Here is a 27302-nt window from a genome sequence, read left to right on the forward strand (position 1 = left end):
GCTTTCTGCAAAGATACAAGTATATTTTGATTAAAAAAACAAACTCAATCTCCACTCTAATATCACTCCCTCTCCTCTTAATTAGGCAGGGTGCAAACTGCTCCCACTGACTGAAATCAACTGATGCCCATCAGAAAAGCAATTTAAAAGCACTTGGAGGCATTTCGTATATGAAGAACCCCACATTTCCTGGTAGTTAATGCTTTAGTATCTGCAACTCAGATTCAGATTTTCTGAATTTCGGCACCTAAGCCTAGCCCTGGATTTGCCCTGACCTTATCAGGGACAGTAATCTTGTGGCTTTAGCATTGGGCTGACAGCTCTGCGGTTGTGAGTTCAAATCCCAGATTGTTATGGAGTTATTGTCTTTCAGACAAGGGAACCTACCACCCTTTATCTTGTCTGTCCAATATGTGGCTCATAAGGCCTTGTCAATGTTGTCCAAATTACAAGAGCAAATTTAAAATGTGTCTTAACGTGAGTAAAGAAATAGTTCATTTTATCATGTGATGTGGGACTGAGCCACATGATCCAAGTAAATCCCAGGCTGAATTTTATCAATGCTATGGAGACAGTTTGGGAGGCAGGAGGGCTGGTAGTACGGCAGGGGAAGGCATCGCAATGGGGACCCCACATCTTCCTGTCTCCATGGCATATTACCAGCAGCATGACCACTCACTGGGCAACCAGTAGAGCCAATTAAGGCCACTTCCAGCTGCTGCTGGCATTTTGCCCACATGTGGATGGCCAACCTCCCAGCAGGTATTGGGAAGGGTATTCTTCCTTTTGGCTGCTCTATGGCCCAGGGAGGGGCTCCCCAGTGGCAATGACCACTTGCAATTAAAGCTGGAATATGCATATGCCCCTCCCAACCCCTGGAATGCCAGGATCTGCCTCTCAGGCTCTGGCTAGCTCAAGGGTGCCTCGCCATGTGGTCAAGCTGCCACACCTCAGATTGGCTGGCAGCTCTAGGAGGCAGGCCTCTGCCCTCAGTTGGATGGTGATCCAGGCAAAGTCTTCTTAATTGGTGGCCGCCAGTAAAATATCACCCCTGGGTACTGTCATGTTTTTCTAATGATATAAAGGCACTAATCACTCATAAGGGGTTGGGTAAACGTATAGTGGTTCAATTTATTAAGACTAGGCACATGAGAACAGTAATATGTAGGTATAAAGCTTGAAGACATCAGAGCTGCAGAGCTGTACGTGCTGTGCTCTGCTGAAAGCAAAAGTGAAACTAAACTGGATTGCATGACAAACTTCCTTTTAGTGATGTCATGCTGCAATCCCTTAAAGGAGCATTACAACAGGTCCCCCACCCAATAGTAGGGGGATTGGACCCGCTTTCGGTCCCAACAGCTGGACTACCTAACACCTGAGAAAATTCAGCCCACCACAAGGTTAAATCTCCTGGGTTAGTTGATCTCAACCAAGAAACCAATTGGCCATTACAGCAAACCTGATCTAGTGAAGGTGAAATCATCTCAGATTCCTTAAGAGCATAAGAAGTAAGGACAGGAGTAGACCATTTGGTTCCTCAAACCTGCTCCACCACCCAATGTCTGATATGATTGCAACCTTAGCTTCCCTTTCCTGCCTGCCCCGCCCCACCATAACCTTTGACTCCCTTGTCCATCAAAAACCTGTCTAACTCAGCCTTGAATATATTTAATGAATAGGATTCCACTGCTCAGTGGGCTTGAGAATTCCAAAGATCAATGACCTTCTGAGAGGAGAAATTCCTCCTCATCTCTGCCTTAAGTGGGAGACCACCTTGGGCCAAATTTTTTTCTTTGAGGCAGGGATCATGAGTCAGGAGATTTCTCAACATTGCGATCCTGCCTCTGTCTCCTGCGCAGCAGTGCCCACATATCCTATTTTCATTGTGGCTATGGGCTGGAGTTAGGCCACCACCTCCCAAAGCAGGCTTGAGGTGGGAACGGAGGTGGGTGGATGCCAAGGTGGGCAAGTTATATCACCCGCCTCCATTTCCTGGGACATCAGCCCAGTTCTGTACATAAGCATTAGATAACTTAGCCTTCACTCCTCACGCTCCCTCACTGCCAACCTGCCTCCACCTACTCCTTCCCCTCAATAACCCCCAACCCCCATAACTCCCCGTGCCCCCATATTCCTTCCTGCCCCCTCAATGTCTCTCAATGCCCCCCCATATTCCCCCCATGCCCACTCACCTAGCATCCCCAATGGACAGAACTCATGAGCCCTAAAATGGCATTGGGAATTCTTTGAGGTGCTCATGTAACTGTCAAAATATACAAACAGGGTTCAAACTCCACTTGAAAAAACTTTAATCATCTTAGGAGCTCAGAAAACTGTCAATAAAACACATAGTCATTCAACTTCACTTTAAAAAAATCCTATTAAGTGGTCACAAACTGTCAAAATAAACTCAATAGCCACTCAAAAAACACTTCAGAAAAACATAATATTTTAAGAGTTCATAAAACTGCCAATCTAAACAAACTACCCTGTCAAGCCACTTCGGAACCGTATATGTTTCAATAAGATCACTTCTCATTCTTCTAAACTCCGAGGTGCATAGGCCCAACCTGCCCAGCCTTTCCTGATAAGACAACACCTTCATGCCAGGAATCAACCTTGTGAACTCTGAACTACCTCCAATGTAAGTATATCCCTCCTTAGGTAAGGTGGTCAAAACTGTAAGTAATACTCCAGCTGCAGTCTCACCAATGTCCTATGTAGTTGTAACAAGACTTCCCTACTTTTATACTCAATCCCACTTGCAATAAAGGTCACCATTCCATTTGCCTTCCTAATTACTTGCTGTACCTACATACTGACTTTTTCCCTTGATTGATGTCCAGTTACTGGAACTGACTTTGCTGAGTACCAACAGGGTCAGTCGAAACACTCCCACAGTCAATAATCTTGTGAGTGCTCACTGGTCAGGCCCACAAAAGGCAAAGAGTAAACAGAGGCTGCCACCATCTATGCAATTGTACCTGAGCTCAACTAATCCCCTGAGAGGAAATGAGAGATTAAACAGAATTAAAAGATACATAGACATTTTTAATTGAAAATTTCATTTAAACACCTTCCACCCGGTGCGAAATTGATCGTAGAAATCAGATTTTGATACCCAACCTGTACTGAGTTAAAAGCAAAATACTGCAGATGCTGGAAATCTGAAACAAAAACAAAAATAGCTGAAAAAACTCAGCAGGTCTGACAGCATCTGCGGAGAGGAACACAGTTAACATTTTGAGTCCGTATGACTCTTCATCAGAACTAAGAAATATAGAAATAATGTCAGCTAGAATGCCCAATGTCAGACAGAAGGCCTGTTTACCTGCGTTCCCAGTGGTATTAAAAAAATGTCAACTGGGAAATTGGACTGAAGAATTGTGGATCATGAAAGTTGCCCCGCCCAGTGGAGCTGTATAATAAACCAGCACCTTCAGAGAAATTTAGAAAACAGTAATAAAACAAAGGGGTGTACAATGTGCTGGTCATGTTAGACAAAGAATTAAAGGAGCAGGGGGTAATATTTATTGAATAGTCACCACAATGTATGTTGCAAGATATTCTAAATAGACAACAGTCAGCCATTAACACTTTGCCACCCTTCTACTCTGGATCGACCAATTTTACGTTCAACACTTGAACTTAACTACTTTTATTATTATTTGTAACTGAATGGTTTCGCTTGGACTCTTTTGAGGAATATTCAAATTGCATTCTAAAACGTAAACATCTCTTGTCAGGAATTGTGACTGAAGACCTGTCACTTGAAATCTTTAATTTCAGTCAACCATCTATTAATTTATATTTTAAAGATCAGGGCAAGAGATGCCAAGTGACTTTGTTGAGACCTTTGGTATGGTTATAAATAAAACCCAATGATTTGGAACTGCATTTTCATCTTTCCTGTTTAAACTGATCAGTGTCAGTGTTGTCAGCAGAGAAATGACAAACACAATAACATATCCCTTAACACCTTTCTACACCAATTATAATCCTATTAGTTTAAGCAACTGTGCATGAATTAACACTGACTTTTGCGATTCATTTGCCTTTATTCCTTTCTATATTTATAAAATCAATAGTTTAACAGGATTAGACCTTGTGAGCAAGGGGAGGCTTTTAGAATCCGGTGAGAGAGCAGGAGTGTATGAAAGGTGGAATGCTTGGCCTTGGAAAAATAAACCTCTTCTGTGCCATGTACAGTGGCAGGCTGATTGCAGGAGTCGCATTCATGCAGGAAATAATGAATGACCTCAAATGAACAGCACGAGTTAAATGGTTCTCACTTAAATGTGAATAAAAATCCTGCAGGCAGATCCCATGGTGTGATGGAGCTACTTTCAGTAATTTGCAGTGCATGGTTTCATAAGCTATTTCCAAAGAGATTTATTTTTTTTTGTTTACTTCAGCATGCTCCCACTGAATAAAAAGACCACCATCGGGGAAGCTTTCTCCAGAGTTACTTATCCAAAAGGTGCATTTTATTTCATTTTAGCTGACCTACCCCCAAAACCTACGAGATCCAATTGACTTTATTTGTTCTATCTTAATGGGCCAGCATGTTGTTTTGCGCCTTCTGTGATTTAAAGCACTGTCACTATAAATACTACATTAGAGTCAGGGAGGGTTCCCTTGGTGATGCATGGAGCGTGTGTTTCTGGGGGAGGGTGAGATAACATTTGGAAAGGTTGTGGAGGCCGTAATAGAATCTTGTAATGTTCATGGTCTGCTGTTTCTGTACAAGTGCACACCAGATTATAATTGCCAGAGTTACTGAGAAATGTTTGCAACAGTAACTTGTATTCGTTTCATGGCCTTTAGCATAGCAAACACTCCCAGGGAGTCAAACCCAAGCAGGAGCAAAAGAGAGTCAGAGGAAGTGCTCAAAGAGGTAAACTCTGATTTTAACCCTTCCTGTCCGGCAGGAACAGTGAGTAGAGCGGATTAAAATCATATTTTGATACTTACCACACCATTCCTGTCTGCCGCTGTTTTAACCATTTTGTAGTTTGTGAATGATGCTTTCCACAGTCTGTCAGGGGCCTCACTAACATTTAAATGATGGGGTTTGATGTGATCATTCAGACACTGGTGCAATTTTAACTCTGAATCCTGACTGTGATTCTCAGTGCTGGTCCCACTGTTGAAACCAGGCAACAGGTTGGGGAGATGGTAGCGTTGTGGTCATTTTACTGAGCTAGTAATCCAAAGTGCCAGGCTAATGCTCTGGGGACATGGGTTCAAATTCCAGGGAAGGCCCTAAAATGGCCACTTAAGCGTTCGAGAGTCACTTAATTCAGTTGGGCCTCCCCCTCAGAAGTGACACAGATTTTCCCACCTATTTTCTGAAGGCAGCACAGGGTAGGATCCACATCAGGAACATTAACTTCCACTCGACGACAGTAGATTAGAGAGGAGGATGCAGGCAGGGATATTTGGCTGGAGCTTGTAGCCAGAACCATGCTACTGGTGGAATTTGAATTCAATTAATGAATTTGGAATATAAAGCTATTCATAGTAATGGTAACCATGAAACTATCATTCATTGCCATAAAAACCCATCTGGTTCACTAATGTCCTTTAGACAATGCTGTGACATGGCCGGCGATGTTTGCCAGGCAGACCAATTCCAAAAGGGAAACTTGGCCACCCTATCGCAACGATTTTGCAATTTGCACTTATTATGAGAAGGTTTGGGTGCTGAATTCAGAAGTAATGAGTCCACCAACACCTTTAGAGATCTTAAAAACTAAATGAAAACATTTATTCACAAAAGAAAAGATTTCAAGCACATACATAAGATTACACTTACTTAATACTATAACAAATTCCAAAATTCCTAAATAAATTGACTCCCGACTACACACCCACTTTAAGGCAACAGTCCAAAATAGATTTTAAGTTTACATAGCAAGCTAGCAAATTTACACAGCACCAACTCGACAGTGGAAGCCCAAAAGCTTTCCTCTAACTTTAGTTACTGGACATAGCAGGCTTTTGCAAATATGGCTGGAGGCTTCCCCAAAGCTGTTTTACACACTCCTTTTAGTTCTTATATGGCTCCACAAAACCACCTTCCCTCCTTCTTTGTATATATTTAATCTGTAAATTCCATTGTTCTATATGTCTTTTGAAATATACTTTTTCCATACTATAAAAATGTGTCATGTTGCCAATATGGTCAGTACTTTTTGGGAAAAATAAAAGTAATAACCTTGCCCTATTTATCTTGTTAGCTGCAAACATCCTACCATCCCTTTGAAACCCAAACAACTGCTTCACGTATCTAAAAATTCAAATTTCTTTCACACCCTACATGTTAAGACCTCACCCATGTTTTCTCATTTGGCATTTCAAATGCCTTTTACCCCTAGCTTCTTTTGACAATTTCTGTCTGTCTGACTCTAATTTAATTAAATCACACAGACAGACCCATCTACGCTCACACCCATAAACCTACTTTACAACAAACCGCCCTCACCTGGCCAGCATGTGACCCCAGACCCACAGCAATGTGGTTGACTCTTAACTGCCCTCTGAAAGGGCCTAGCAAGCCACTCAGCTCAAGGGCAATTAGGGATGGGCAACAAATGCTGGCCTCGCCAGTGACACCCACATCCCATGAAAGACTTTTTAAAACCTGGCAAGACCATGGCTAGAAAAGGCCCAAGCAAGTTTTATTTGTCTTAAAAGTTTTCTTGTAGGCCAGCAGAAGCAAGGGGGTGTCCCTCTGGGCCCTGCAGGAATACATTAGCCTCTCCTGCCCCGGGCTTTCGTCTACGTCCCCTGACCGTACTTCCTATCAAGCCTCTCTCATTGGTGTCAGGGCACGTTCTCGTGGACTGCAGCTGAGGACTCCTGACACCCAAAATTCCATTCTTGTTCACCAACCTCCACGTCATTTTCTCCAGTTTTGGGTGGAAGTCAGCACTCAAACCAGGCACAAGACTTAAAACGGCCTGTGACTTGATCTGGCATTATCATGAACACTTCTGTCCCACACTGGTTCCCAAACACTGCACATTCTGTGCTAAATTCAGATCTGTAGTTTATCGTTGAGGCAAAATGAAGGGATGAGGAACACTCTTCCCAAACCTCTTTATGAGAGCAAGATGTCTAAAGGTCCTGCCATTGCTGCTAGAGAGACAGTGGGCTGGATTTAATGCAGCCTGTCTCGGTGGGAAACATGGCAGCCGGGCCCACTTAGTCACGGGCAAGGCTACACGTCATTCTCCCCCCGATTAAATTGGAGACTGGAAGGGACCCACAGGGAAAACTTGCCTGCTGGTGACAGGATGTCAGTTAGACTCATTACTGAGCAAATTGACACCAATTATCCCTGAGCCCACCAGAATGTAGTGATAACTCAGAGATTAATGCAAGTGGCGCAACTTTCCTGTGTTTCCCAAAGCAAACCTGCGGCTTTCTGGGGGGTTGGTCCTTCTTTTAAAAGCACTCTGCATGACTGAGGGACCCGGCTTTGGGAAGCCGAGGTGGGGTGGGAGGGGATAAGCAGCTGAATCCACCCCCTCCCTTTCCTCTGACACCCCTCTCCCTCCACCCCCTCCTCACTATCCCCATCCCATCCCATCCTCACTCACCTGAGCCTAGGGACTCACGTTGATCCCTGGTGAAGTTCCTGGAGCATTGCCAGCAGCAGGCACTGCCCACAGTGATGCTGCCAGCCATGGGAATTCACCAGCCTCTGACTGGGGCCAGAGGCTCTTGGCGGACGGGATTTCAAAAATCCCAGGGAAGGCCCGATGCTGGTCATTGAAGTGTCTAATGGTAACTTAATTCAGCCGGGCCTCCCCCTCAGAAGCCACGCAGATTTCCCACTGGTTCTCCAAAGGCAGGACTCACACCAGGAATATTAAATTCCACCCAGTGACATTAAATTAGAGAGCAGGATGCAGGCAGGGGTATTTGGCTGGAGCACGTAGCCAGAACTAAAGAAGAGTGAGGCCATGGATAAATTTATATGATGTTCAGAAAAGGTCAGGGTGGGATTTTGTGAGGGACAGTGAATAATAGAGCCCTGAAGGAGTTGGATTTTATGTAGGATGGATCTAACAAGGCAGACATTTGCAATGCATCTGTAGGGTGTGGATGAGAGTTTCAGTAACATTGTGGATGAGGAAGGGAGATGGGATCAGGCACTAGGAGCTGATTTTTCCCATGGGATATGAGAAACAGGAGCTGGGCCTGGGCTCAGGTGAGTGAGGATGGGATGGGATGGGAATAGTGAGAGGGTGGTGGATGGAGGGAGAGGAATGTTTCTCGTGTCAGAAACACGCCTCTGATAGGGGCTTGACTGAGTTTTGGATTTTCCCACGAGTGAGCCCTTAATGGATATGAGGACAGGTTCACTGTCCAGTTAAAACTGATGGGGCAGGAACGGAAGTGGGTTTCAGACACACAAGGCAGCCATCACTGAGGCTGCTGCTTGTCTTAAGGGAGAAAATTTGTGCCAAAGCCTGCCACTGCACCGCACTGCAGCAACCCGAGACGGCACAGGAGAGTCAGAGGTCTGGCACCCATTAGGAAAAGGAGGGAGGCCCTCTTCCCAGAGAGTGACAGGAGGAGACTGCCTTGTCATGCAACAGAGGCAGCTCCCTCTTTCGCATCATTTCCCTCTGCCTGAGGGTATTGCAGGAGACCACCTGACTACGCCACACTCTGAACCCAGTGCCCTCTGAGTCTGTGATGCCCCATCAGTTGTGATTCTGATGTGTTGTTCAGCACCAGTAAAGAGGGCATCAGTCACCTGGGTGATGGGCTGGTCTGCAACTGGCTGTGAGATGCCGCAGACATCTACAGTGATGAGGGCACTGACCATTCACCTAGAAAGTCTCCTTCCTCACTTCTTCTCAGTCGTCTACAGGTGTCTTCCCCCTGTCCATACATCTTATGCTCAAGGTAGAGTCTACTTTATGCCCCTCATCTTTCTCCTCTGGCCTCCTAATGTCCGGCCCACTGCCCTTCCTGTACAAGCTGCTGCTGCTCAGTGCCAATGGCCTTGATTTCTGAGGGTGCAGCACCCATTTCCAGCTGCAGCCTTCCTGGTGCTCATGTGGAGTCCAAACAGCTGTCCTCACAGCTCCAACACCTCGAGATGCCAGGAGGGCGACAACCCCCCCTGAACTGGCAAAGTTCTTAATTCTGGCTTCTCCCCGACCTGTAATTTAGCTTTAACTACAAAGGGCTACGCCCTTTAGACTTTAAAAACCGTTCCACCTACTTTGTAAAGCTCTCCCCGCGTCCATGACATGTCCTTGCCACTCAGTAGCCGGACTGACACAAGACAGATTGTGAACTCTGGCTGCCTTGCTTGAAAATTAAAAAAACTTACTGGAGACGGGCTCTTAATGAGCCCTCAAGGATATAAATTACGACCTTAATATGAGCAGGCACAGTCCAAGGCCTACACCCTCCCCCACCCTCAGGAAAATGGGAGAGGGCAGAAACGAAGGTGGGATCCTGTGGCTCGATGGACTTTTTTTCTCGGTCCTGCCTCGGTTTCTGTCCGATCAGGGCCTGAAAAATCTGCCCTTAGGGGTCAAGTTTTTTGTTTATGGGCAAACAGCATATTTTCAGTATTGACAATATTAAACCACATGAAATTCTTCCTCATCTACAGTTTGATATTGGACAGAGAACTTGATGGCATGTGTCAGTCATATTGGAGCGAGGATGGTGCTGATGTGTAGCTGGGGATTGTTAGTATACCCAGGCAAATCGTCCCTATGTTTAGGGACCCTGTCACATGAGGAGTGCCACATAAAGGATTGGAATCATGGGACCTACCAGAAATGATTTTTGCAAGGAAGCAGGAAAAAATATCATGAGGTGTATTTTAGAGATAGTTAGGATTGGTATGTCACAGAAGAAAGCCAGTGGAGGTGGATGCTGTGGTTTACAACACTGGAGCTGATAGACAGAAATGACATGGGTAACATCAATATAAAAACAAAAAACTGCAGATGCTGGAAATCCAAAACAAAAACAGAATTACCTGGAAAAACTCAGCAGGTCTGGCAGCATCGGCGGAAAAGAAGAGTTGACGTTTCGAGAACAGAACTGTTCTGTCGAAGGGTCATGAGGACTCAAAACGTCAACTCTTTTCTTCTCCGCCAATGCTGCCAGACCTGCTGAGTTTTTCCAGGTAATTCTGTTTTTGTTATGGGTAACATCAACTTGGGCTGGCAAGTGGCAAGTAACATTTGTGCCATACAAATGCCAGGCAATCACCATCTGCAACAAGAGAGAATCTAACCATTGCCTGATGGCATTCAATGGCATTACCATCACTGAATCCCCCACTATCAACATCCTGGGGGTTACCGTTGACCAGAAACTGAGCTTGACTAGCCATATAAATACTGTGGCTACAAGAGCAGGTCAGAGGCTAGGAATCCTGCGATGAATAACCCACCTCCTGACTCCCCAAAGCCTGCCCACCATCTACAAGGCACAAGTCAGGAGTCTGATGGAATACTCTCCAATTGCCTGGATAAGTGCAGCTCCAACAACTTTCAAGAACCAACCAAGACAAAGCAACCCGCTTGTTTGGCACCACATCCACAAACACTTACTCCCTCCACCACCGACACACAGTAGCAGCTGTGCGTACCATCTACAAAATGCACTGCAGGAACTCACCAAGGCTCCTTCAACAGCACCTTCCAAACCCACGACCCTTACCATCTAGGAGGACAAAGCAGCAGACACATGGGAACACCTCCACCTAGAAGTTCCCTCCCAAGTTACTCACTATCCTGTCTTGGAAATATGTTGCCGTTCCTTCACTGTCGCTGGGTCAAAATCCTGGAATGGCCTCCCTAACAGTACTGTGGATGTACCTACACCTAAGGGATTGCAGCAGTTCAAGAGAGCAGCTCACCAGTACCTTCTCAATGGCTATAGGGATGGGAAATAAATGTTGGCCTAGCTAGCAATGCCCACACCCCATGAATAAATAAAAAAATGCACTGCAGCAACTTAACCAAGGCTCCTTCAACAGCACCTTCCAAACCCACAACATCTACCACCTAGAAGGTCAAGGGCAACAGATGCCCCAGGGAACACCACCACTTCAAGTTCCCCTCCAAGTCACTCACCATCCTAACTTGGAAATATATCACTGTTCCTTCACTGTCACTAGGTCAAAACCCTAGAACGCACTTCTTCCTAACAGCACTGTGGGTGTACCTACACCACATGGACTGCAGCTGTACAAGAAGGCAGATCACCACCACCTTCTCAAGGGAAATTAAGGATGGGCTATAAATGTCAGCCTTGTCAACAATGCCCCTATCTCATGAACAAATTACAAAAGCACATTGTGATCAAATGGTCATTAATATCTTTGGCCAGGGCAGTCTCCATGCTTTGGGCATTTGGAACCAGACTGACTCACCAGGCAGTGAATGGTGAGGGAACTAACTGCCAAGGCCATTGGTCAATCTAATTGATGGTCCTCGATTAAATTGGTTAACATAATGGAATTTACCAGACAGATCAATTTTGTCTGTGATTTCCCCTTACTCCCTTCAACATGAGTTACCAGTCTGCTAGTACTTTGCCTAGTCCACACATGGGCAAGTTGCTAGAGGGCACAATTGGAACTGTATCCCAGAAATAGTTAGATTTTATACTTGCCCCTCCCTATTAATTTTCCAATAGACCTTGGGCAAATGAAAACTTGCTTGGGAATGAGTTGTCTTCTTCTCACCTCTTCCCTATTTTCAGATGGAGAAGCCTAATGTAGCCTAAAAAGTGCAACTGCAAATTAACTTTAAAGAAGGGAAACATAAGCCATTGCTGTATTTCCTGCCACTTGCCCTGACTAATTCAGGGCCTGCCTGTTAGGGCTCGGTGTCCATCAATCAGTGAATTGGGTCTTGGAGATTTGAAGGAGGGGAGGCCTATGTAAGTATTCCACCGTGAACACCATGCACCAACTCCATCAGCACCAAGAACATCTCGTAATCATACTTTTTTCCAAACACTTCAACAGTGCCCTTCTTCTAACAGCTTCAGCAGGTGTACAAAACCTAATACAACAGGTCTTCTGCCACCAGTTGTGGCTCCCCAGTGGATGCTCATCTCATTTAAATGACCCCAGGCCAGAAATACAATCAGGAGCCTCTCCATGACAGGAGGTACTCCTGCCCTACCCTGCCATGCTAGATTGGAAGATAGTCCAATAAGCTCAGGGGAATGGATAAAAACAGGAGAGGATAAAAAACACTAGAGGGTGCAACTTCATTGAGGGCCCAGCAAACTCTCTACTGAATCTACTGAACTAAACATAACATTTATGCATGCTAGAAGCGAAATACATTCTTACGCAGAAACATGTGCTCATCAAACAAAAGGAATATGTTCAAGCCTTGTGCCTTTATAAATTACCCGGGAACTTGGAGAGCCTAGTGTTCCCCATTGCTTTCTCCGTGGCAAAGCCCTGGCCAATCAGAGTCGACTTGCCAACCAATCAGCACTCTTTTCTCCTTTAGTATGCATTGTTGTGATTATTTGAAATTTGGCATTCTTGCATTTGTCCTGATGAGTGCAAGATGAAAACCTTTGACAACACGCTTCTCCTTTAAGCAATATTCAGGCTCTGTACTACCAAGCGATTACTTTTGAAGTGTAACTTTTCAGGCAAACATGACAGCGAATTTGCAAACATCATAGTTCGACAGATAAAGCTAGGATGAATGACCAGTTAATCTGTTTTGGTAGTACTGGTTGAGGTATAAATGTTGATGAGGACATTGATAGTAAGTGAAACCCTCTCTTTAGGTACTGCAACCATAGAAAAATAAATGAGTCGCATTTGTTAGCACACTAGATTGAATTGCAAATTTTTTCGCTCTGAAATGGTACAAGATGCAAGAGAAAAGATGAATTCTCATAATTGATCTTATCTAAGTGCCCCGCTTCCTGATTGTGTGTGAGAGACAAGGTGTAGTACCCACAAAGCACAATTATTGCATTATGTTGATTGATGTGGGGTTATCCTGAGATAGTGCATGTCTGCACTAATGTTATAGCAACAAACAGGTAGACTGCTGTGTTGGAGTTATCAGGCTTCAGATGGTTTGCAGTTCATAGTGAAAGGCTTTTATGTTTTTTTTTATGCAAAACCAGGAATAAAGCTGCCTGCATGTCGAAAGCAATTGTGAAATTGTACAGTTGAACTATTGACCTAGGATCCTTTGTGGTTGCAGCAAGGCAGAAAATGCTTTGTCTTTTCATAGAAGGAAAATGAATAGGCCTTATTTAGTATCACCTGTGCTGTGCTCTCACCTACATTTATCAACTTTTTCAAATTATCTGTCAACCAGAGATATTAATCGATTAAGATAATCCTGAGTCATGCAGTACAGAAGGAAGCCATTCAATCCATCATACCCATGCTGGCTCTTTGATAGTGCAATTAGCCCCATTACCCCATTGCCTGGAATGTGTTTAATAGCAGGTGATTTGATGGGTCAGAGCACCTAAATTAAGGTCAATCCTTGTCTATACATGCTGTCCCTAATGGTCAGTAATTAGCAGTGGAAACTCTGACTTAGCTTTTCCTTTTCCCTCACCCTGAGACACTATCAATATCTGGGGGTTACCATTGACCAGAAGCTTATGGACCAACCTTTCTATATAATCTATTCATTTCAAAACAGATTAAAGCTATAAAAAGGTCATACCTAAAACTTAAGTGAGATATTTCCATCCTGTGAGAGAGCAGTAATACTAAAACAGTATTTATTTGATGCAAAATCAAACTTTGAGCTTTCATTGACTGATCAAAGGCAGGGCAGCCCAATTAAGATCAAGTTTTGAAGGTTCCTCTCATGCATAAATCATGCAAAGTTGCAACCACTCAGTCCACTTAGTCTATACCAGTGTTTTTCTCCACAAGCCATCTAGCTTAATCTCAATCTTGTGCTTGCTCTCCCTAATGTTTAATCGTATTTATGAAGTAAGTTGCTGAGCCAATTAAAGTCTGAGGTTCCAAAGTTGGCCAGTGTCCTTAGGACGATACTCCAGCATGAACCATTGCATGCTTGGGAGGAGATGGAAAAAGAACACTTTTAATCTTAGTTAATAGAAGGAAAAATAGATTGACATACTGTTATGATATAAAGCACCACAAAAAACCTGACAATGAATGTAATACAATATTCAGCCTACACACACATAACCCACTCAAGTACTACCCTGATTCAGTCAGTGTCATCCTTCATTGAGTCAGAAGAGTATGGGTCATGCCACATGGCAGGACTTATTGACACTTTCCAGTAGAGCAGAGGAACTGCTGTAGTGTTGGGGATTTCTTTCAGATGACATGTTAAACCCTGATCTCATGGCATTATCTAAAGAAGAGCAGAGTTCTCTCAGTGTCGGGAACAACATTAATCCATCAATTAACACCAGCAGAAACTGATGAACAGTTCATTCATCCCATTACAGAATGGCTGCCCACATAAGCAATCAACGAACTACAAAATAATTCAGTGAATGTGAAGCATTTTGGACCATATCAAAGAGAAAAAATGAGGCCTAACACAGTGTTCTTTCTTTCCATATCATTTAATCTGCATTCAGAATCATTCACCATGTCTCTTTGTTCACAAGACACAGCTTCTTTATTTCTAAAGATAATTAAGTATTATAGTTGAATCGGAAGAATAAGAGGTTTGCTAAGAGTATATCCTCCAGCATTGCCCAGCAATCCAGCTGAATCTAACACTATTGAGTAATAACCTGAGATTTGAAATGATTTGTATCTAAGAAACATTTCAATGAAGCATAGATAAAAGCAAAAAACTGCGAATGCTGGAAATCCAAAACAAAAACAAAAATACCTGGAAAATCTCAGCAAGTCTGGCAGCATCTGCAGAGAGGAACACAGTTAACGTTTTGAGTCCGCATGACTCTTCAACAGAACTAAGGAAAAATAGAAAAGGGGTGAAATATAAGCTGGTTTAAGGGGGGGGTGGGACAAGAAGAGCTGGATAGAGGGCCAGTGATAGGTGGAGATAACCAAAAGATGTCACAGACAAAAGGACAAAGAGGTGTTGAAGGTGGTGATATTATCTAAAGGAATGTGCTAATTAAGGGTAGAAATTAGGACGAGCAAGGTACAGATAGCCCTAGTGGGGGATAATATCACCACCTTCAACACCTCTTTGTCCTTTTGTCTGTGACACCTTTTGTTTAACTCCACCTATCACTGGCCCTCTATCCAGCTCTTCTTGTCCCATCCCCACCCCACCCCCCAAACCAGCTTATATTTCACCTCTTCTCTATTTTTCCTTAGTTCTGTTGAAGAGTCATATGGACTCAAAACGTTCACTGTGCTCCTCTCCACAGATGCTGCCAGACCTGCTGAGTTTTTCCAGGTATTTTTGTTTTTGTTTTCAATGAAGCTTGTTTTACTGTTATTTCAATCTGAATCTCTCACAGACTGTAATTAACTCTGAAATTTAGCAGCTTTAATCTTGTAAACATTTGACTTCACCGAAGGAAGGAAAACAGAAACAGTTGTTGCTTCAGCAGCTTTATCTTTTTATCCTGTGAGCTTTACTGCTAAAATCATAGCCTGAAGCATGGGGTGAGGGAGAGGTAGCTAAATAGTTTTAATTATTACTGAACTCTCCACACCTCATGTCACAGCCTAGAATACTCCTGAAAACCATGGACTAAGTAGTTCCTAGCATTGTCGAGGTGTTAGAGATTCAGAAATATCTTGACATATGGCTATTTCTCGTAAAATACTATCCTCAGGCTTTATCCCCCATCAATGTTGAGCTAACTAAAGGAGAGACGGAGAAGTTGGAGCTGGCTTCAGATACCCTAAACCTGAGAGGGACAGAAATTCAACCAGGATTTTATTTCGGAATGGTCCCCAGTAACCCCTGCTTTTGAGTCAGCAAAGGATGGGGTTATGTTGACCCTATGATTCCATAGTTGTTACTGGCCTCAATATGAGATAATGGAAAGTAACAGGCTCCTGTGGATCTGTATCTCATTAGGAGCCTGGAAGATAGAAACAAAATCTTTTCAAAATTGCATACTATCTACATGCTGCCCCTTGGCGACATCTTCTGAAGGCATGACATCAGGTTCCACTTGCGGCTGATGATACCCAGCTCTACTTCACTATCTTGACTTGTCCACTGCCTCTGACATTCAAAGCAAAAGAAAGACCTGTATTCTTATGGCACCTTTCACATTCTCAAGATGTCCCAAAGCGCTTTGCAACCAATGAGATACTTTTGAAGTGTAGTCACTGTTGTAATGTAGCAAACATGACAGGCAATTTGTAGACAACAAGATCCCACAAATGGGATGATCTGTTTTTAGTGATGTTGATTGCAGGATGAATATTGGTTAGGGCACCAGGGAAAACTTGCTTGGTCATCTTCAAAAGCATTCTATGGGACTTTTTGCATTGAGCTGAAATGGCAGGTGGTGGGGCTTCAGACTAACATCTCATCTTAAAGACCACAGCTCAGTACTGCACTGGAGCATCAACCTAGGCTTTTATGCTCAGGTTTCTAGAGTGGGACCTGAATCCACAGCCTTCTGACTCAGAAGCCAGGGTGCTATCAACTGATCCACTGCTGACAAAGTGCTGGATGAGATGAAATTTCCTCCAATTGAATATTGAAAAGAATGAAACCATTTTCTTTAACCTCCAACACAAACTCTGTTCTTCAGCTTCCATTCCAATCCTCTAACTGTCCAGTGTCTAGGTTGGGCCAGACTGTTCACAACCTCAGCACCCTTTTTGAGTGGAGGCAAGTTCGAAGGTGGAAGGTGTGGGGCCGTGTGATCAGGCAAGAGGATGCAGGGTGGAGATCCCACTGCCATCCCACCTCCCTCCAATTACTTAGACACCAACTGAGGCCTATAAGTGGCCACTTAAGGGCCTCATTCCACCCCCCTGGTACTCAGTCAGTGACAAACAGGAGACTCATCATCCAGGAAAACCACACATCAAACCTGTATCGTTCTGTGCCCAATTGAGGAGCCCAGCATTTCAAAGGCAGGCCTTGCAGTTAGCCAGCCCCAATTCCTGCTGTCAACCTTCCCACACACCACCGTCACTAGTGCCCCTCTTCCTTGGGACGTCCATCCCATCCCACTTACCTGACTCTGGAGGAAGCATCAGTAATCCTTTGAGTGGACCCCAGTGCAATACCAGCAATGGCCACCACTCTCGATGGCACTGCCAGTACTGGAAAGCTGCCAGCCTCTGATTAGGATCTCTCCAGGCAGGATCTCCATCCCACACTGCAGGGTTCCTCGATTTAGTGCCCCTGGTGGAGTTGGGAGTGCTGGTAGCAGGCCCCCCCCCCCCCGCCCTTGCCAATTAAGCACTTTATTCTCTCAGGGTTCCCGGAGATCAGGTCAGCGGAGGTGCCACCAGTTTCCATTGCAGAGATTGGGCACGCTGCCACCCATATTAAATTTACCCCATAATTTTTCCATTGTAATGGTTGTCCACACCTACCTGTATAACATTAACCCTCCCTGCCATTGCCTCAGCCCATCTTCTTCTGAAATCCTTATCCATGTCTTTATTACTTACAGGATCAACTATTCCAATGCTCTCCTGACTGATCACCCATTTCCATCCTCTGTAACTTTGAGCCTTACAAAACTCTGCTGTCCTGCTTCACATCCAGTCCAGTTCACCCACCACCCCTATGCTCACTTGATCTACATTGGCTCCTGGTCCACCAACATCTCAATTTTAAACTTCTCATCCTCATTGCAAAACCCTCTATGAATTCACTCTTCCCAACTCTGTAACCTCTCCAGTCATATATCCCTCTTTGAACTTAGGATCTACTTTGGATTTCAAAGGTTTTCGGCTCAATTAAAAGTCTTCCATGTGGAACTTTGTCAGAAGTTATCTTACAGTATGAATAAATTGCATAATAGAGTTCCACTGTCCTGCATTATAGAATTATAGAATGGTTACAGCACAGAAAGAGGCCATTCCTTCTGTCATGTCCAACCACAGAATGAAATCAGAACGATGACGATGAAGTTAAACTAGTGGATGTCAATGTTGACATTTTCCATTTCGGCACATGCTGTCAGCATCAGGAACTCTGAGATCAGATATAATATAGCCACATGCAGTGGAAATATGTAGTTGAATCCAGACCTCAGAAAAATACTTTATACTGCATCAGTGTGACTTCCCAACAGTAGCCATTCTGGCCTTCTATGTGGGACTGCCGAATTGTGCCAAGGCAATGGCATTGGAATTCTGCAAAGTGGAAGACAGTAGAGAGGAGGAAAGGTGAAGGGAGAGTGTTACAACTTCCCAATCCAGAAAAATAACCTTTTCATGAGTCTTTCTTTCAATGCAGTGAGGAGGAAGATTACAGCTTTGCAAAGTTATATAGTTTAAGAGGAATAGGAGATGGAGGTTCAGAGGACTAGGTGTTGATATAGAAAGTCAATCTACAGAGAAGTTGATTAGGTGAAGGGTGAGTGGGTAGGGGGGGGTGGGGAGGGGGGCGGCAGTGGGGTAACATCTTATATAAAATCTTAAAGATAAAGTGAACCAGGACTATTATTTAAAAGTGCGTCAGGCTGTTTAGACCAGAAAACATGTCTTTAACTGAGTGCATGCTTTCACTTGATAGAACAACTATTACAATTTGTTTGTAGCTAAAAAGCTCTGCCTTATGAGTCCGTTACGTGTAGTGTTATAACTCTGCTTCACTCCGTGTAACACATTGGGTCAGGAATCAGGGAAGCAGACTCTAACCTTGTTATAAATGGTGTGAAAGGGATGATGCAGTTCAGGGAGAGTTAATAACATCTTCAGAAAGAAATGTTTGTAGTTTTGCTGTAGTTTAAGATGGCAAAATATATTCCCCTGGTTCACTACATGGGAGACTCTGAATTATTTGTGAAAAATGTAAGATATTCAAGGATCTCCAACTAGGAATTTGACAGTTAAATACTGAGGGACGGAAGATAAAAGCTGAGTCTGATATAATTGGTTCTGATTTGTTTAGTATTAAATCAATGTAATTAGAATTAATTACCAGAATTTGCTACACAGGCTCTTTTGGGGCGAAAATGAATATTCACTTTGTGAAAAGTACAGTCTTAAGCCTTGGCGTAGCCTAAGGGCTTTTTGTTCATCATGTAGTTTGTTGAAAGGCTATCATATGGAGCCATCACAACACCTTTTGTTATGAATAAAGTGGAAACTTTGATCATGTTCAGCCAAAGGCAAGTTCCAATTCTGCAGCTCCATCTATAGACCAAAGCAACAAGGCATGGATACGTTTCATTTTTAATTTTTTTTTTGCCGTAACCATAAAACAGACTTTTTGCACTACAGAATAATTGGGGTCAGGTTTCTTCTGGTTACATCAAATACAATCAGACAGAATCGGCCAAATGAGCGCAAAAGTTTGGGGAATTTTAAACGTAATTGTATTCTCCCCAAAACCACAGCAACGTGGTTAACTACCAACTGCCCTCTGAAATGGCCTAGCAAGTCACTCAGTTCAAGGGCAGTTTGAAGTGGGCAACAAACACTGGCCTTGCCAGCAACGCCCACACCCCATGAAAGAATAAAGAAAAAAAATTGCACGTGTGCTTTCTTTGATCTTTTAACCTGGTTCAAGATTCAATTCTCCTGGATAAGGTCCCGCACAGGGACCAGGCCATGCCCCCAGTTTCGAGATTCTGCCAAGTTTGCTGGCTCAAGGAAAGCTGTTCAGATGAAGCTCATTTTCTTAGGCAGGCAGGCAGGCACAAGTACACGTGTTTCTGAAAGCTTTTTCCATCTCAAAAGTATTTAAATTCACTAAGAAAGCGACCTTTTAGTCAGGCGCTAATGAAACTATTAAATGGTTTAGTATAGTTTTTAACGTCATTTTCAATCATCTTAAACCAGGCTACGCGCCGATGGAGGACTGGGCATTATTAAAAATATTTATTTTTGGCGATAAACCCATTTTAAGATCTATTAATAAAACTGCACCAGCTTACCACTCTTAAATACATTGAGGAATACATTTCAATAGGAAAAAGAAAACAAAACACTCACTCGGATTGTGTTGGTTCATGAACCATTTTACATTTGTGATTTTTCAGTGACTTTTAGTGGAAATGCGAAGCCTAACATAACGAATATAATTTCAAGCACATTTTGGTTGTTATTTCCTGATTCCGCCCAAAGTGAAAACTCTACCTACTTATGTTTGTAAGTATCGTTATTTAATTTAGAAATGTATTTAAAAATCCAAACCATGTCAAAGACTAATGCTAGTAATTCTCTCGGGTGGGGGGGAATCTGGAGCTCAGGGACATCATTTCAAAATGAGGGGTCTTCCATTTAAGACGGAGATGAGGAGGAATTTCTTCTCTCAGAAGGTTGTTAGTGTTTGGAATTCTCTTCACAGCAAGCAGCAGAGGCTGGGTCAGTGAATATATTCAAAGCTGAGTTAGGCGGGTTTTTGGTTGACAAGGGAATCAAGGGTTTTGGGGACAGACATGATAGTGGAGTTAAAGCCACATCAGATCAACCACGATCTTATTGAATAGTGCAGCAGATTTGAGGGACTGAGCCACCTATTCCTGCTCCTATTTCTTATGTCCTCACAAATATCGGTGTTGTAAAATCCCAACTAATTGCAGCTGGCTCTGTGGCACATACTTCTTTTCTGCTATTTCACTATCTTCGATATATCTTTTCTTTTTTGCGCTCTTTCCTAACCACGCCCCTTGTATTGCGTGAGCTCAGTAAGGAAGTACAAGGAAGAAACATGGACAGGGTGAGATTGGCTGGAACGCAATGTCCAGGTATATACCTGGACAGTTGGCCAATTGGGATTAGAAGCATTCAGCTGCAAATTTTACCCACGAAGCATAATTTTTTGAATAGTTTTGAAATGATATTTCCCCAATTTTCTTCCTTTGCCTTCTTTCCTGTCGACTTTAACCCAGGTATCTTCCAATGCCTTTTCCAAGGCACCATTATTCACGTCTGAGTTTGACAGCGAGTAACAGTGTGATATTTGGCCATGGTGTGGCATCATTATTGAGCCTGATCTTCATTTGATCTTCACGTAGTATTTTCACCAGTGGTCATTTGATAGCTATCAGGAGTGGAAAATCTGTCTGACTTAATCTAGCCCAGGTACACTGGATCTAACTGCAATTACTGAGAGAGCGCTACATTGTCTGAGATGCTGTCTTTTGGATGAGATGTTAGACCAACACTAAACCTGCCCACTCAAGCGGACATAATAATCCCATGGCACTATTTTGAAGAAGGGCAGTGTCCTGGCCAATATTTATCACTCAGCCAACATCCTTTTAAACAGATTATCTGGTCATTGCTGCCATGGACAAATAAATTGCCGTGTTTCCTACATCTCAACAATGACTACACCTCAAAAGTACTTTAGTCATTTCAGAGTGCTTTGGGACTTCCTGAGACAGATCTTTTTTCACACAGAAAATGCACCAACTGCAATGCAGCTCAGTCTGTTAGGCCTGAAATGGGAAGGTCAATTAATGGTTCCAATGAAGGGTCAAAGCAGAAATATTATCTGACCTTTCCCTTGAAAATACAAAAAGGGGAATTTTCAATCTTGGATGATAACCAAGGAATGAAATCACCTAACCATTGTACAACTCATATGAGTGTTTGTGGGCTCTGTAAATGTAAGGTAATCATCCCTCCAGGTTGCCACATGGGATGAACCAAGTCGAAAGTTGCCCTGAATATTTAAAACGTTTTATGTTTTCTTGCTGGTTTCCAGGTTTTGTAATTCTTTTCCCTTTTATCCTAATCAACTGCACTGTGTAGTCACCACTCCCACCTTAACATGATTTCTTTTTAGGCTGTGCATCAAGCAAAAGAGAAACAAACTGACAACAAAAGATGTTGAAATAGCATGCTTCATGCAGAAATACTACACATTCCAGAGGAGAAATAAAACCATTTCATGCTTGAACAGCCTGTCAGCTTATGAAAGGCTCCCTCAGGAAAAAACACGTTGCTATAAACCTCAGTCACAAATATTTGACTCCGATGATGCATTATATAGAGTAAATTTAAGATGTTGTTTGCATTGGTTTCGGTGACTGTAAAGTGAGTACTTCAGCAATTGTTTTCAAACTACAATTTAGTAAGCTTTCAAAGTGCTACACTGAATTCATTCTGCTCAGATTACCAGTGGATTGGTATTGCCCAATGGGGAACTGAGCTCTTTAGGCTAGGACTATCCACACGCTTTACTCCTTGTTTTAGCTGAATTAGCTTGGGTTGCAGAACTGCTGCCATTGGGTTGAAGAACCAATTAAGAGTCATGTTATATATAAAGGGTGTAAAAGGAGGCAGTAACTTACAATGGGCATTAGTGAATGATACAGTACTCCTGACTCCCCTTCCCACTGACAGCTATTTCAATATTGCCCATTTTACAGCGTCATCCAAAAAATTAAAATTTCTACGAATCTGTACTAGTGACTGGGAACATCATCGACTTACTACATGTATGAGAAGCTACAGGCATATTCCCCAGGACTTCCCTTCCATTAAAATGGATGGGCAGAAAACCAGGAGCAATGCTGGAAGTCTCTTCACCTGTAGCACAGCTTTGTAAAATCAGATTTATAGAACTTTTACATTAGATTTAAAGAATGTGTGTCCATAACATAACAGGTTTAATTGCCATCACAGTGAACACTGAAGTCACTAAGGTGAGCAATTTCAGAAGAGAGGAGCGAGTTAACAGATCTAGTCCTGACATGAAGTCGATTTTATTTTTGTAATTCCTTTGTATACACAATGCTGCCCATGCACTAGTGGAGCACGATACTGTTATTGTGATCTATCTATTTACTTCTATCTCCCGTCCCAATTATGATCAACCATCCTTTGTGAATATTGTTGTTAATTGTAACATATGCTTCATTTTTTTGTCCAGAGTTTTTATGAAGGACAGTCTGCCCCATGGGATTCTGCCAAGAAAGATGAAAACAGGATGAAGAATAGATATGGGAATATCATTGCTTGTGAGTACTTCTCTTGAAAGATGATGCCAACTCGAGTTCAAGGTTGTATTATTTTATGAAATCAGCAACATGGCTGTAGCTTTGCTGACTGATCTTATTTCATAATGTTCCTCACGTAACACTTATATATAATAATTCTTCTCTTCTCTTTTGTTTCACTATTTACAATAGATACCTAGGGGCCATTCGCACCCTCTGTCTGTTATCTTTGGTAGATCTTTAGCTCCATTTGCCTCTGACCTACATTCATTTCCATCAACTGGGACTGAATGCAGCTTCTTCTTTGCAGGGGGCATGTTATTATGAGGCAGGGTTATCTGAGCTTTGATTACAGCAAGTGAAAGAAAGGATACTGTTAAAAGAGATCAGTTATTGGTTCTATAACATCTTGCTCCACTTCCTTGTGGAGCATTGGCTAGCTTTGATTGACAACTAACCACTGTCCATCCACGGCCATCACTGATTCTGCAGCATTTTGATGAATTCCACAGAATGACCCATCTGCAATGGACTTGTGTGGATTGTGGGCCTTAAACACTTGGTTCATCACACAGATGGTACTGAATGAAATGTGCATTTATCACTTCAGTTCCCAGTCTAGCTAACTCAGTGCCAAGGTTATATGTGATTCCACCCTAATTGCTCTCCCCCCACCACTGGCATTCTTTTTAATGCTTTTGTTACCTACACATACCATACCACTGTAAATTATGTATTTGTCCCATTTATATGGTATGAAGGACTGGTACTGATGAGAGAGAACTTGATGAGACTGGAACTCTATTCACCAGTAATGAGTAGAGGGGATTCAACAGAACTGATACAGATGAGATAGACTCAGTGGGGTCCATTCTTGACAGATTTTGTTAGAAAACGCTGTCTGTGAAGGAAGAGGTGATAAAAGGAGGAAGTGAGAGGGTTATGAAGATGACAGAATGCAGTGTAGGCTGTCAGGTAGCAAAAGGAAAGCTTAGGGACCGATTTTCACCATGAAGGGGGGAAGCTCAAGTCTGTAAATTTCCCAGTTCGACAGATCCGTCTCCATGGAAACATTTCTCGGATGCAGGATTTTTGCTCCACAGGGGAGGGGGGCAAGAGGTTAATTTTTATGTCTCTTTGCCAGGGCTGATCAAGCCAATCAAGCCCCCTGCTGGAGAGCAGGTGGGATCAGCAAATGAAATAACTGGCCTAATCTGCTTCTAAACTGCCTGATAGGAGAATCACCTGAATCTCAGTAGTATAAATAAGAGAGGTGAAGTGCCTTGTCACAGGGTGTAACTGGTACAGTGTGGAGGTTACTTTGGTCAGAAGGGAGTTTGGAGGGGAGGGGAGGGGAGGGGAGGGGAGGGGAGGGGAGGGCTAGGGCTAGGGCTAGGGCTAGGGCTAGGGCTAGGGCTAGGGCTAGGGCTAGGGCTAGGGCTGGGCTTTTTTCTCTATCTTTCTCAGCTTGCAGAGGATCAGGAGTTGAAAAGCTGCACGAGAGGGCTGGGTTTTGAAAGCATCCAAGAGTGACATCACAGGAGAAAAATAAGTTAATCGGTTAGGGAGAAACTGCTTTTGGCAAGGTCTTCAAGTCACTGAAAATTTAGAAAAACATATCCTTTTTAAAAGAAGGAGCTACTTAGATTTCACTTAGCGACACCAACAATAGGGGAGTAAAGTTAAGTCAAGGTTAGGTAAAATAAAGCATTGCAAGTAAGCCAGAGTAAAATTAAGTTAACCTAAGGGAGGTAAATTGAAGTCATGGAAGGACAGCTCAGCTGTGTGGAATGTGTGTCCTGTAATATATGGGAATTCATGGATGCTACTGGTGTCCTAGATGATCACATGTGCAGGGAGTGTTGCCAGCTGCAGAACCTTGAGCTCCAGGTTTCAGAGCTCACGTGGCGACTGGAGTCACTGTAGCACATCCACAAGGCTGAGAGCTACAAAGACAGCATGTTCAGAGAGGTGGTCACACTGCAGCTTGGGAGCCTGGAGGCATAAAGGGAATGGATAACTGCCAGGGAACCCAAGAGAACTAGGCAGGTAGTGCAGGGGTCCCCTGGGGTCCTGCTTGTCAATTAATATTCTGTTTTGGATACTGATGACAGCATTGGTTCCTTGGAGGAGCGCAGTCAGATTCAGGTTTGTGGCACCACAGATGGCTCTGCTGTACAAGAGGGGAAGAGCAGTAGTGATAGGAGATCTGTTAGCTAGGGGAACAGACAGGCATTTCTGTGGCTGTAGACCTGATTCTGGAATGGTATGTTGCCTCTGGTGCCAGGGTCAAGGATGTCATGGAGCAGCTGCAGGCCATTCTTCTGGGGGAGGGTGATCAGCCAGAGGTCTTGGTCCGTGTTGGTACCAATGACTTAGATAGGAAAGGGGATGAGGTCTTAAAAGCAGATTTTAGGGAGCCAGGAAGGAGATTGAAAAGCAGGGCCTCTAAAGCAATAATATCAGGATTACACCCAGTCCCATATGCAAGTGAGTATAGAAATAGCAGAATTGAGCGAATGAATGCCTGACTGAAAAGCTGGTGTAGGAGGGAGGACAACAGATTTCTGAGTCATTGGGACCGGTCCTGGGGAAGGTGGGATCTATACAAACCAGATGGTTTATACCTGAACAGGACTGGGACAAATATCCTCGCTAGTGATTTGGTAGTGTTGTTGGGGGTTGTTTAAACTAGATTGGCAGGGGGCTGGGAACCCGAGGGAAGATTCAGAGCAGGGAACGGGAGATGGAGAATTAGTGAGTGACTCTGAAAGACAGAAGCAGTACAGGTTAAAAATTGTACAGCACAGGAACTTTGAAGTGTTAAAAGGTACATATGTAAATGCAAGGAGTATAGCAAATAAAGCCAATGAACTGAGGGCACAGACGATACATGGCAACATGATATCACCGCTATGACAGAAACTTGGCTTAAAGAGGGGCATAAATTGCAGTTCAACGCCCCTAGATATAGAGCTTTCAGGCACCATAGAGAGGGGGATAAAAAGGTTGGCGCTATAGCATTATTGGTTAAAGAATCAATTACAGCTGTGAGGAGGGATGATATACTAAAGGAAGCATCAAATGAGGCCATATGGGTTGAGCTCAGAAATAAAAAAAGGGGCGGCCACACTGCTAGGAATGTTCTATAGACCCCCAAATACTGGAAGGGAGTTAGAAGATCAAATATGTAGTCAGATTTTTGAGTGCAAAAACAATAGAGCAGTAATCGTTGGGGATTTCAACTACCCTAATGTTAATTGGGATACGAACAGTGTGAAGGGTCAGAGGGCACAAAATTCTTGAACTGCACTCAAGGGAACTTTTTCAGCCAGCACATAAGTCCAATGAGAGGGGGTGCAATTCTAGATTTAGTCTTAGGAAATTAAGCTGGGCAGCTGGATGAAGTAGCAATGGGGGACCATTTTGGAGAAAGAGACCATAATGCAGTTAGATTTAACAGCATTATGGAAAAGGTAAAAGATAGAACAGGAGTAAAAGTTCTAACTGGGGGAAGACAAAGTTTATGAAGCCCAGAATTGAGCTGGCGATAGTGGATTGGATAAAGCTTCTGGAAGGAAAAATGGTATCAAATCAGTGGGAGGCATTCAATAGTGAGATTTTACAGGCACAATGTAGACATGCCCCAACAAAAAGAAAGGGGTGGCACTGCCAAATCTAGAGCCCCCTGGTTATCCAGAAGCATACAGGTCTTGATAAAGCAAAAGAAGAAAGCTTATGACAGTCACAAAAAGCTTAATACTGTGGACAGCCAAGAGGAGTATTGCAAGTAAAGGGGTGAAGTAAAAAAGGAAATTAGGAAAGCAAAGAGAGGATACAAAAAAATAATGGCTGGTAAAATCAAAGAAAACGCCAAGATGTTTTACCAGTACATTAAGAGCAATAGAATAACTCAGGAAAAGCTAGGGAGTATCAGCGATGCACATGGTAACTTGTATGTTGATGCTGAAGATGTGGGCAGGGTTCCCAATGAGTACTTTGTCTCCATCCTCACTAAGGAGAGGGATGATGCAGTCGTTCTAGTTAAAGAAACATAGAGACAGAAACATAGAAAATAGGAGCAGGAGTAGGCCCTTCGAGCTTGCTCCACCATTCATTATGATCATGGCTGATCATCCAACTCAATAGCCTGCTCCCGCTTTCTCCCCATATCCTTTGATTCCTTTCACCCCAAGAGCTATATCTAACTCCTTCTTGAAGACATACAATGTTTTGGC

General features: G+C 43.3%; 1 protein-coding gene across 10 annotated transcripts in view; it reads left to right on the plus strand.

Annotated features, from left to right (window-relative positions):
* Positions 1 to 27302, plus strand: part of LOC121279045 (receptor-type tyrosine-protein phosphatase mu-like) — an 873720-nt gene that overhangs the window by 719787 nt on the left and 126631 nt on the right. For all 10 annotated transcript variants that reach the window (XM_041189846.1, XM_041189847.1, XM_041189849.1 and 7 more), the window contains one exon: positions 22998 to 23085. In XM_041189846.1, coding sequence (XP_041045780.1) covers positions 22998 to 23085 — 88 coding nt within the window. The remainder of the gene's footprint in view (positions 1 to 22997; positions 23086 to 27302) is intronic.

This window comes from Carcharodon carcharias, chromosome 6 (assembly GCF_017639515.1).
Source record: "Carcharodon carcharias isolate sCarCar2 chromosome 6, sCarCar2.pri, whole genome shotgun sequence".
Classification (NCBI taxonomy): Eukaryota; Metazoa; Chordata; class Chondrichthyes; order Lamniformes; family Lamnidae; genus Carcharodon; species Carcharodon carcharias.